The sequence below is a fragment of the Pan paniscus genome, chromosome 4 (assembly GCF_029289425.2).
Source record: "Pan paniscus chromosome 4, NHGRI_mPanPan1-v2.0_pri, whole genome shotgun sequence".
In the NCBI taxonomy this organism is placed as follows: Eukaryota; Metazoa; Chordata; class Mammalia; order Primates; family Hominidae; genus Pan; species Pan paniscus.
Window position 1 is genome coordinate 63,177,717 of NC_073253.2, and position 12,587 is coordinate 63,190,303.

The window sequence follows — 12,587 nt, forward strand, 5'->3', positions numbered from 1 at the left end:
ATAAAACATCTTGGTGCAGTAAAACCCCAGAACAAAAGGTAGTGGGAGACAAATGGCTTTGTGAGTGTATTCAGCAGCACACCTGTTTTAAAAGTTCTCTTTCACTGATTTTACAGGAAATGCACAATTCAATATTTGATGTATATTAAAAACTTATGTATAATCAATTATACCTTCAGTTTTGCTCTGATAAAACATTTGGCAAGCTTATACTAATTCAATTTTATTAAAAAGCTCTTCAGCATTATTTGTCCCAGGCTGTTCTCACTTCCCCTGCCAACTCTAAACAATGGTATGAAAAAAAAGAAACTTTAAATGCAATAATATATAATCAAATTATGAAAATAAATATGAAACATATGAGAACTTTTGATATACAGAAATTATTTGTTTCAGAATTCAGATTTCAAAAGGGTATTTAATTTAATATGCTTCGACTTGAAGTTTGAGTTTCTAATTAACTGAGCCACATCTGCCATATGTCTGAAGTACAAACAATGAAAATTCATGGGGGTATTCCTATCACTGGCCCTATTAACACAGGAGAAATGTAGGTATTTGGACACAGGAATCCATTCATCCAGTGTTTTGTAACCATCCCTAAACTTCTACACTGAATTTCAAGTTCTTAAGGAAAACAAACAAAAAAATATGCAAAAGGAAATTTGGGTTTTATAAAATTCTAACCATTTCTGGTTTCAGCAATCCTTTTGTTCAACCAATAATTCTCAATGTGGATAAAGAAGGGAACAATGAATGGTGCAACACTAACAGGAAGAGGAGGATTGGATCAAATGCATAATTTTGAAAGCAAAGAACTGCTGGTCCTATTGCACTCATTTTGTTTGTTTAATATCCAGATATTTATTTATAGATTCAAGTAAAGTCTTTGGAAATGGAGAGAAAAGATGAGTTTGTGTTTTTAAATACTGACAGAAAATAAGACTATGTACAACCTCAGTGTTACTTTGGCTAAAGAAATCATCTTTTAAAATTTTAAGGATCCCATCAAAATTATGTATAGCCACGTGCAGTTATAAATCAGTTACATAATGTTCCTCAGCTAATTACAGTGTTTGATGAAAGAATACAGAATAAATTAAGCTTTATATACATTTTATTTAATTTAAACCAGACATTTCTTTCTATGATTTTAAAGGGAACTTTCTTCTCAGAGTTAATTTTAGGCCACTTCCTACCATACCAAACACCCCTGAGCCATTAGCTTGAGTTTCATTCACCATATACCATTTTAGTCTCACTAATGATGCTATTAACTACAAAAACCCAGTAAATTTTAAATGTATCTATACTGTTTCAAGAAAATAAAAAACATAATTTACATACCTCCCCATTTTCCTTTTGTAATTTGGATTTTATGGATAAGCAACAGTTAATGTCATTTGTTTTTCTTAATTCTGAAAGAAAGTTATAATTTAAAAAATATTATGGTACTTAGTATGCTATTTACCAAGCATTCATAAGTTTTGGTATAAAACTACCCTTTAGGTGATTCCATCTCCTCTGAAAAAGAAGTAAGGGATATTTCGAAATCACGTCATGTTGAGGAGTTACACAATACGCAAGCTATTCTGATTTTTCACTGTGCAGAAAGATGTGATTAAACTAAACCACCACTTTACAAATTCCTTCAGCTCTCACTCTATATTTCATGGTGTCTTCATTGCTGTAAGTGTGGTTTTAAAATATTCAGTCTGTCACTATGTAGGAAAATATTTTTACAACAGCAATGTCAGCATAATACATTTACACAGAATTTTTTTACAACTACTTTAAATTTATGCATTTACAAAATTGTTAAAAAATGTACTTTAGATAGAAAATTTGTATGGAGACTGGATTTATAGACACAGAAGATAAATATCTGTTACTGGCTAAATGAAACAAACAAACAAACAAAAAAAGATAGTGGAATTTAAAAAATTAACCTAGTATAAAAAATAATACTACTATTACCTGTTGCTATTCTATGAAAAATTACTGGTATTGGCTCTGTAGTAACTAGCACATCTTCATCATTCTCTGAACTTGACACATATGTATTATCTGCAAAAAAAAAAAAAAAAAGATAATGAAAGGCGTAAGTTTAAAAAATACATCCTTTACAAAAATAATAGCTAATTTATATGCACATCACTTTAGTTCCAACTCTCATAAAGCATACACTACTGTTTGATTAAACTCAAAAAATATGATAAAGTAAATTGCAGATTTATGTGTGAAGTAATTGTAAATAGTCTCTTTAAAGACATTTGTATCTCCTGGTGAAATACAGATTTTGAATAGAGACTATCCAGGTACATCTGTAATATCCCTTATGGCAATGAATCATTTGGATGCAACTGGGTGCCTTAACTCACTGGACAGGGTCCTTCCCAATATCAGCATCTACTATAGGAAGCAGGGTTAGTGAGTGGAGAGAGAAAACTGAAAAAGAGCATTTGTTGCAATAAAAAAAAAAATTTATTAGTGGGCCGGGCACAGTGGCTCACACCTGTAGTCCTAGCTCTTTGGGAGGCCTAGGCAGGCGGGTCACTCGAGGTCAGGAGTTTGATACCAGCCTGGCCAACATGGTGAAACCCCTATCTCTAAAATAAAAAATAAAAATAAGGAAAGATTCATTATCAAATCATTCAAAAATTTGAGCTGAAGACTTTGTTGTAAATCATACCTTCCATATTGCTCTAATACATATTTTTAAATTGATAAAGTCTCACAATTATCATTCTTCCATGAATTAAATTAGCTACATGCATTATACAAGTTGAGTGCACAAAATACTAAGTTAGTCTACAGGGTCCTTAAATTTCTTATTCACTATTTGTTTCCTCTTTAAAAAATAACATTTTTATGAGTTTAGCACTCTTTCCCTAATGAATACAGGTCTCCAAGTATATGGTAATACAATTCTTAGGTATTTATTTTTCTTTGCTCATTGATGATTGCAGGGCGTCTCTCAGAAGAGCTTTTTGACCCACACTTTATCAATTCATTAATAATGGTCCTATAATGCACTCATCAATGACCTACTAAATAGTATAAAATATCACGAACACATAATAGAAGCATGGATCAATTTCTGCTAGGAGAAATTAGTTGTTCTTATGGCACAGGGAATGCACATTAAAAGATATTTTTGAGCCCAGTTTTCATAATATTGTGTCGGTACAATGAGAACACAATTTTTAATTAATACATCTCTAAGTCATTATTTCCAAAGAAACATCTGTAGCATTCTTAGCCTCAAGTAATGAGTGAATGATAGTGATCTGTATGTACAGGTTAGCTGCAAAAGATTCTCAACAGACCTAAGGCTTTAACAGTCAGGGAGCTAAGCAGGAGTGGATATGAATTAAATTTGAGACAAAAGATGTTTGCCTCATTATTTGGATTAGTGCAATCACAAATTTTGCTTTATTTAGTTTTCCAATATTTTCATGGAGCATGTGAGGTTTTCATGCTTATCGAGTGGGACCACAGATTAAGAAACAGGTTTAATATAAACTTAATTATTATCTCATTAGTTGAGACTTTGATCACTTATCTAGAGTCTCTTCTGCCAGTAACCTCATACTTTCAGTAAGTATCAAAAACGCCTATTAGAGTCAATTTTTTTTATTATGTCTTAAATCCTCACTCAGAGTCTCACTGATTTGAAGTCGGTTGCTACTTAATATAAAACCTAATTATCTGTTTTCCCTGTGCACAATGGATTCCCTGGAGCTAACATTTAGGAGAAAAAGAGTATTAGAAGGCAGCATTAGACCAACAGAAACAAAAGCTGGACACCAAGTAGAAGGGAAGATCCATAAGAATCCATAAGGTGGATAGCATCATGCAATTTCACAGTATCATAGAATGACGAAGATTTTACTAAAACACCAAGAGGCAAGTAAATTAAGACATTATGTTTAAGAAAACAGGGGAGTGAATAACTAAATAGAAAGGATTTTCTATCAAAATGGCTTACATAAAGTGTCAACACTGGAAGACAGTGAGATTTGATTCAAGAGAATGTAATTTGGTGACTATAAGTTGCATAGGCTAGACAGCATTATGCCTTCAAACATATCGTTTTCTGAAAGATTTTGTATAGTTTGTATTTTGATTAGTGTTTAGGCATTAGAACCCATGTAATTTCCTATTTTGGCTTAATTTACCCCAAATAAAAATGTTTCCAGGTTTTATGACATTATTTATTACATTGCCATTATTACATAATAGGCCAGATCAGATCACAGAGATAGACCCAATCTATGATCAGAAACATAGAACAGGAAAGAAAGCACATCTTTATGCTTTGAACCTAGAAAACTGGTTCAATTATTTGACAGAATTCACTTCACTCTGAATTCAAAGCACTCTGTTCTCTTTTTGGAAGATTTTTGATTACTAATTTGATCTCCTTACTGATTATTGGCCTGTTTTTTTTATGATTCAGTCTTGATAGGTCTCTAGGAATTTATCTATTTCTTCTACTTTACCCATTTCAGCAATCCTTTTGAGATCCACAGGAAATGGAACCAGGATCTTGAAGCAATATCTCCACCACCATGTGCATTGTGGCATTATTCACAATAGCTAAGAAGTGGAAACAACTTAAGTGTTCATCAATGGATGGTTGCATAAAGAAACTGAGGTACACATATACAACAAAATACTACATTCAGCAACTGAAAAAGAATGAAATCCTGCCATCTGCAACAACATGGATGAACATGGAGGACGTTATGCCAAGTGAAATAAGCCAGACAACACAGAAAGATAAATACTGCATGATTTCACTTCTATACGGAATCTAAGTAAGTTGAACTAGTATAAGCAGAGAATAAGAACAATGGTGGCCAGGGGCTGGGGGACACAGCGAGATGTTAGCTAAAGGGTACAAACTTTCAGTTAAAGCTATAAAATGAACAAGTTCTGGGACCTAATGTATAACATGGGTGGTGATGGATATGTTAATTAATTTGATCGTGGTAATTACTACACATGTATACATATATCAAATCATCATGTTGTATACCTTGACTATAATCAAGCTTTAATTGACAATTAAATATTTCAAGATTAAGAAAAATCTAGACACTACTGCAGACTAGCTATTGATCTCCTTTAGCCTAAGCCACAGTTTTAGCTATAAAATGAGAGGTTTGCTCATGATCTTTGATGATCATCCCATCTGTATGAATCCATTCTGTTGGCTTTTTGTTCTTGCTTAATTACTTCTAAATCTTCCTCAAATTATTTTGACATTTGTAAAAAAACATATTTGTTTAGAGAAGAATGTGGAGCGTAAAAAGGGTTAAAGAAAGGACTTAAAGTAATAGAATAAGAATGGGATGTATCTCAAAATAATAAGAGCTATCTATGACAAACCCACAGCCAATATCATACTGACTGGACAAAAACTGGAAGCATTCCCTTTGAAAACTGGCACAAGACAGGGATGCCCTCTCTCACCACTCCTATTCAACGTAGTGTTGGAAGTTCTGGCCAGGGCAATCAAGCAGGAGAAAGAAATAAAGGGTATTCAATTAGGAAAAGAGGAAGTCAAATTGTCCCTGTTTGCAGATGACATGACTGTATATTTAGAAAACCCCATCGTCTCAGCCCAAAATCTCCTTAAGCTGATAAGCAACTTCAGCAAAGTCTCAGGATACAAAATCAATGTGCAAAAATCACAAGCATTCTTATACACCAATAACAGACAAACAGAGAGCCAAATCATGAGTGAACTCCCATTCACAATTGCTTCAAAGAGAATAAAATACCTAGGAATCCAACTTACAAGGGATGTGAAGGACCTCTTCAAGGAGAACTACAAACCACTGCTGAACAAAATAAAAGAGGATACAAACAAATGGAAGAACATTCCATGCTCATGGATAGGAAGAATCAATATCGTGAAAATAGCCATACTGCCCAAGGTAATTTATAGATTGAATGCCATCCCCATCAAGCTACCAATGACTTTCTTCACAGAATTGGAAAAAACTACTTTAAAGTTCATATGGAACCAAAAAACAGCCTGCATTGCCAAGTCAATCCAAAGCAAAAAGAACAAAGCTGGAGGCATCAAACTACCTGACTTCAAACTATACTATAAGGCTACAGCAACCAAAACAGTATGGTACTGGTACCAAAACAGAGATATAGACCAATGGAACAATACAGAGCCCTCAGAAATAATACCACACATCTACAACCATCTGATCTTTGACAAACCTGACAAAAGTGAGAAATGGGGAAAGGATTCCCTATTTAACAAATGGTGCTGGGAAAACTGGCTAGCCATATGTGGAAAGCTGAAACTGGATCCTTTCCTTACACCTTATATAAAAATTAATTCAAGATGGATTAAAGACTTAAATGTTAGACCTAACACCATAAAAACCCTAGAAGAAAATCTAGGCAATATCATTCAGGACATAGACATGGGCGAGGACTTCATGTCTAAAACACCAAAAGCAATGGCAACAAAAGCCAAAATTGACAAATGGGATCTAATTAAACGAAAGAGCTTCTGCACAGCAAAAGAAACTACCATCAGAGTGAACAGGCAGCCTACAGAATAGGAGAAAATGTTTGCAATCTACTCATCTGACAAAGGGCTAATACCCAGAATCTACAAAGAACTCAAACAAATTTACAAGAAAAAAACAAACAACCCCATCAAAAACTGGGCGAAGGATATGAACAGACACTTCTCAAAAGAAGACATTTATGCAGCCAACAGACACATGAAAAAATACTCATCATCACTGGCCATCAGAGAAATGCAAATCAAAACCACAATGAGATACCATCTCACACCACTTAGAATGGCGATCATTAAAAAGTCAGGAAACATCAGGTGCTGGAGAGGATGTGGAGAAATAGGAACACTTTTACACTGTTGGTGGGACTGTAAACTAGTTCAACCATTGTGGAAGATAGTGTGGCAATTTCTCAGGGATCTAGAACTAGAAATACCACTTGACCCAGCCATCCCATTACTGGGTATATACCCAAAGGATTATAAATCATGCTGCTATAAAGACACATGCATACGTATGTTTATTGCAGCACTATTCACAATAGCAAAGACTTGGAACCAACCCAAATGTCCATCAATGATAGACTGGATTAAGAAAATGTGGCACATATACACCATGGAATACCATGCAGCCATAAAAAATGATGAGTTCATGTCCTTTGTAGGGACATGGATGAAGCTGGAAACCATCATTCTCAGCAAACTATCGCAAGGACAAAAAACCAAACACCACATGTTCTCACTCATAGGTGGGAATTGAACAATGAGAACACATGGGCACAGGAAAGGGAACATTACACACTGGGGCCTGTTGTGGGGTGGGAGGCTGGGGGAGGGATAGCATTAGGAGATATACCTAATGTAAATGATGAGTTAATGGGTGCAGCACACCAACATGGCACATGTATACATATGTAACAAACCTGCACGTTGTGCACATGTACCCTAGAACTTAAAGTATAATAAAATATATATATGTGTGTGTGTATATATATATGAATGTTTTCAAACTCAAATTCCTCCACTGGAATTCTCCATCTTGACTTCTAAGCTCTTTTTTTTTTTTTTTCTGAAAACCTCTGGGGACAGTTAGATTTTTAATGTGTATGTTTTATAGAGGACCTACAGATCTTTGTTAAAGCTGTTAACAGCAAGATATTTTCTCTTCACTTCTCTAACACTATGCAAAGCATTACCAGAACTTTCATGAACACTTGAGACTTGGGGAGAGATGAATAGAACTGTGCAAAAGTATTTCTTAAACTGTTGCTTTTATTCTGCTCCAAATACAGCATCATTTAAGTCAAGTCATTCCATCCCTCACTGATGTAACTTAAGATAAATAATAATTATAACTCTAAAAAAATTATATTGATTTCATGTTACATTCTGGATATTTTTGCTGAATTTTCTACATAATTTCACCTCATCCCCTATAGCAGTCAATTATTATCCCTATTTTAAATACTAGGAAACTAAGGCTCAGAGAAATTAAATACTATTAATTAACTAACTATACACTAGTAAGTGGTAAAACTTGAATCTGCCTGAATCCAAAAATCAATGATTTGTCACTATACCATGTCCTTTTTCAAATATGGAAAGTATTGTCACTAAAAAGTTGCAATGTCTTATAAAATATAAATGTTTATTAGGTATAAAAACAATTATATTTTTGGGGCTATAATTTGATATAGACTGTATAGTATTCTAATTCTCACTTAAGAGGTTTATTCACAGGCTATACCTAATGCTCAAGTATATCATGTAGGTCAAGACTCTTTAGACTCACAGGTGCTAGAGGATCCAGAAAGTATCCCTTCATTCCTCTACTAGGGATAAGAGAGTCCACTCCCAACAGTAGGTAAGCCTTTCTAATTAAAAGCGGAAAGAGAAAATTAAAGAACTCTGCCATTATAGTAGAGCCAACCTGTGACTTGTAATATACACAACTATTGTGTAATTCATTCTCTGACATTAAAAAAAAAAGCTGTCTTCAAAATAAAATCCACAAAGAAGTACAAGTAAATCACAAGGCCTCTCTATTTCTTCACTTAATCATGAACAGTCAACATATCATTTAGTATTTCATTTATATACATGCTATCATATATGCTGACTCAACAAAGGCCCTCTAAATTTTCATTTCACTAAAAGTATGAAATAAATTTCAATAGATGGCACAAGTTAATTAATAGATCACAATTATAAAAGGACAAATCTGTTCCTAGGGACATAAGCTAGAATGATGTAATCTTGACTTTGGAGGATAATACTGATATATTTTCATAGAGCAAAGAAATTTTCATATGTTCAAACTTAGATGATTACTTAATAACTGATCCAAATAATCCAGGAAAAGTAGGTGGAGGGGAAGCCTAAGGTATATTATTAGAAAGAATTCATAAATGTAGTATCAAGATTACTGCATTTAGAAATTGAATGCAACATTAAAGAGAGCTATTTGTTTCAAAGAATCTTTTAAATGGCTAAACTATTTGGAAGACAAACCAACGGAAGGAAGAACAAGAACAAATATGAACAATAAAAATGGGCCAGGAGAAATAACCAGAGACATGGAAGAATTTTACAATTACGGACCAAATACTATACTTTTGCAAAAAAGTTTGGACATTTCACCAACATAGAAACTTTCAGTAAGAAGACATATTTTAAAATGACTAAGAAACAGAAAAACAGAAGAGATAATAATCATGGCAGAAAAATAAGACAACTGCCCCAGAACCATCCCTAAAAAGCTCAGACAGATTTGTTTGCAAGTTCTAGCAAATGCTCAAAGAGTTGTTTAATTCCTTCAGCAACTTAAGTTCTTTAATGCTAAAGTATATGACATAACACATAATTCTCATAGCTCAACATTGAGTTATTTGCTAATATAATTTGTTACTTTATTGTTTAAAGGAAAAAGTAGATATGACACCTCAACAGATGCCAAACAATAGTTTGATAAAGATTTAATATTCATTTTTTTAAACAAAAGCTTGGTAAATGAGAAAAAGAGTAATTTCCTTTCTGAAAACAACTGGAAGCATGCTCACTAATTTTGAAAAAAGGGACAAAGCTGCCAACTTTCATATCTATTATTAAAAATTATTCCAGTGCCAACAAGAACAGGTATAAATGTTGGAAAGGAAGAACAAACACATAAGTTATAAAACAAGATGTCTACCTAAAAAGTCAAGCATATTAACCAACAACTCTTAGTACAAATAAATGTGGATTAAAATTTAATAATGGGGAAAACATTATCATATTAATTTCACTGTGAAGAAAGCTCCATAAAAATACTAACACTACTTCCCCAGAGGCAACGGGAATCAGAATTGAATTACAGACTTGATTTTATCACCAAACTACATGTTTTGGGGAAATGTTATTTGATACTTACCATCTCTCAGCACACTTCTCTAAGTATGAATTTATATTATAAACTGCCCTGTTCTGCCTTTCCTACAGACCGGCATTGAGAATCAAATGAAATTATGTATGTGCAAATACTTGGTATACTGTGCACTGGACAGTGTATTTTGATATACTGGTTACATCAGCCAACTGAAAATTCTGCCCCAGTATTTAAACCAGAATGCACTAATCTCCGTCTTCTGTGATCATATTTTATTGCAGCATAACAACCTACTTTCACCAAACAGATTAAATATATATACTTACACTCCTTCCTTTTGGAAATTGTTATATTGAAAATTCATTGCAAACTTGCTCCAGTTAGAGAATTCAGTAAAAAGAGCACAAATGATAACCAATACTTTTTTTAGAATTTCAATGTTTGTATATTGGCATTTCCAGGTGGGGCTCCCGTGAAGTGTGAAAAAGCCCAAGTAATACCTCTTGGCCACAAGAGGGAGCTAAACACTTGGCCCACTTGGTTTACTAAAGGCATCTTCTACCATACATCCTGTGCTACAGATTAATTCACTTAGTGTCTTCAACCTGGGCTTTAATTTGTACTATTATTTCTATTACCTTGACTTAAAGTCCTGTACTTCTCATGGCTGACATCTCTATGATCTGCCTCAGATGAGAAGCACATTAATTTTTGTATTTACAATAAATAGTGGGGCTTTTATTTCATAACATACTTGGCAAACATAGCATCAAAAACATGCTACACTATCAGACAGGGCTGATGGCATAACCATCTATAAAAAGTATTTTTCTTATAAATACTTCTTGTATTCGTTCTTCCAGTAAAATTTCTCTAGAACACTTTTTGTATTACTATTAAAAATAGGCATAGCCTTAATGAATAACTTCATTGTATAACTGTACAATAGTTTTATAGAATACTATTCTTAAAACATATGGAGAGCATAGCAAAATAATTGTAAGGAAGTTTGTGATTTAAGAAAGTACTTTCAAATGTAACGATCTTATAAAATGGTTAAATGCTTAATGCAAACTGCCGCAGAAAATACTTAAATGCTAAACAAGTAAGTTTTACATTATCTCCATACCAAACTATGAACTAATTACTATTTTTTAATACTGAAAAGAAAAAATAGATACACACACACACACTTAGAAAACTGACTGAAACAAATAAATGTTACCTATTATTTTTACATTATGAAAGGCCAAATGATGTTCAAAACTAACAATTAGACCATTGATCTCTTTATTTTAATTGTAATGATGTAAATGCACAGGCTGGAACTATCATAGGGATCTTTAAAGAACTTTTCATTGGGAAATTATTTTGATTCTGCACTGTGTCTCAGAGTAAGACATGTACTTCGCAGGCAGTAAGCAGAATTCTTCTATAGCTTTAAGGCTTCCTCTACCAATGTTTCACCCCTCAATATATTTATATGCGTTTTACATCTCCAGAAGAAAAAATATTCAAAGGAACCCTGATATGAATATCTGTAATAAAACAAGAAAAGCATACCTGGGTAATCTTCAGATACATGTACTGAGTAGGATACACTGTTAAAACAACAACAAAAAAAGGCTCAAGTTATTGCTAAGGTAGACAGGCTTTTATAAAAAAAAAAGACAAACCAAACCCATGTTACCCATTCAGTTATAAAGATGTAAGTATAAACAGGAAACTTCCAAAACAGATTAAAAAACCACTTTTATATCCGCCATAAGAAACACAGGTTTTTAAAATATACTTTCCATTAGTCTAAATGGGTCTTAGTCTAACAGTTTTGAAATATCTTTCTCCCAACAGGGATATTTCTTTTAGTATAGACAGGTCTTTTATTTCAACAAGGTCTATTTTTCCTATTATATGATCATTTGTTTTCTTTGCTCAGATTTCATCAAATCATCTTTTCTTACCAAAAAAGTATTTCTCTTATTTAGTACAGCACCCAAGAATTTAAACATTTTTAATAGTTTCCCCAAAATATGAAGTACTTTTGATAATGTTGGTCTTTTTCTAAAAGAATTAACAAAATATAATGGAAGTGTAAGTAATATTATCAATCTTTCATCATGCACGCACACACACGTATATATAAATAAACTTTATTCTATTTTCATAAGGATTGAGTTGTTTCAAAATAATTTTTAAATTATATTTTAACAATTGCACAACTCCCTTCTCAGTAACCCTGCTGCCTCTATGTACTTACCTCATATGACATATGAAAATTGAACATATTTATCTGTTCATTTTTTATCTCTGTCAACTAGATAGCAAGCCCCATGAGGTTAAGATCTACGTCTATTTATATTTGCAGTGTCATCATTTACTTTGGTGCATGACACACAGCACATGTTTAACATTAGCTATCTGACTGCATCAGTGAAGCTGCCACCTGCCACAGAAAAGTCAAATTTTAGTTTGTGTTCAGCCAATTATCTGCCTGTTAAGACAAAAAAAACTAATTCTCTTTAAAGGAACATATAGAAGACAGAATCTACTCAAAGCATCATTCACAGGGTGAATCCAATATAATCAGAAATCAATATATGTACAAACAGAAAAATGTAACCTATTTTCAAGAGAAAAGACGATCCAAGTGTTGGGATTAGCCCACCA

General features: G+C 33.2%; 1 protein-coding gene across 7 annotated transcripts in view; it reads right to left on the reverse strand.

Moving 5' to 3' along the window:
- Positions 1-12,587, reverse strand: part of PARP8 (poly(ADP-ribose) polymerase family member 8) — a 188,165-nt gene that overhangs the window by 91,090 nt on the left and 84,488 nt on the right. For all 7 annotated transcript variants that reach the window (XM_055112394.2, XM_063604478.1, XM_055112393.2 and 4 more), the window contains 3 exons: positions 11,484-11,521; positions 1,978-2,067; positions 1,348-1,418 (listed from right to left, as the gene is read on the reverse strand). In XM_055112394.2, coding sequence (XP_054968369.1) covers positions 1,348-1,418; positions 1,978-2,067; positions 11,484-11,521 — 199 coding nt within the window. The remainder of the gene's footprint in view (positions 1-1,347; positions 1,419-1,977; positions 2,068-11,483; positions 11,522-12,587) is intronic.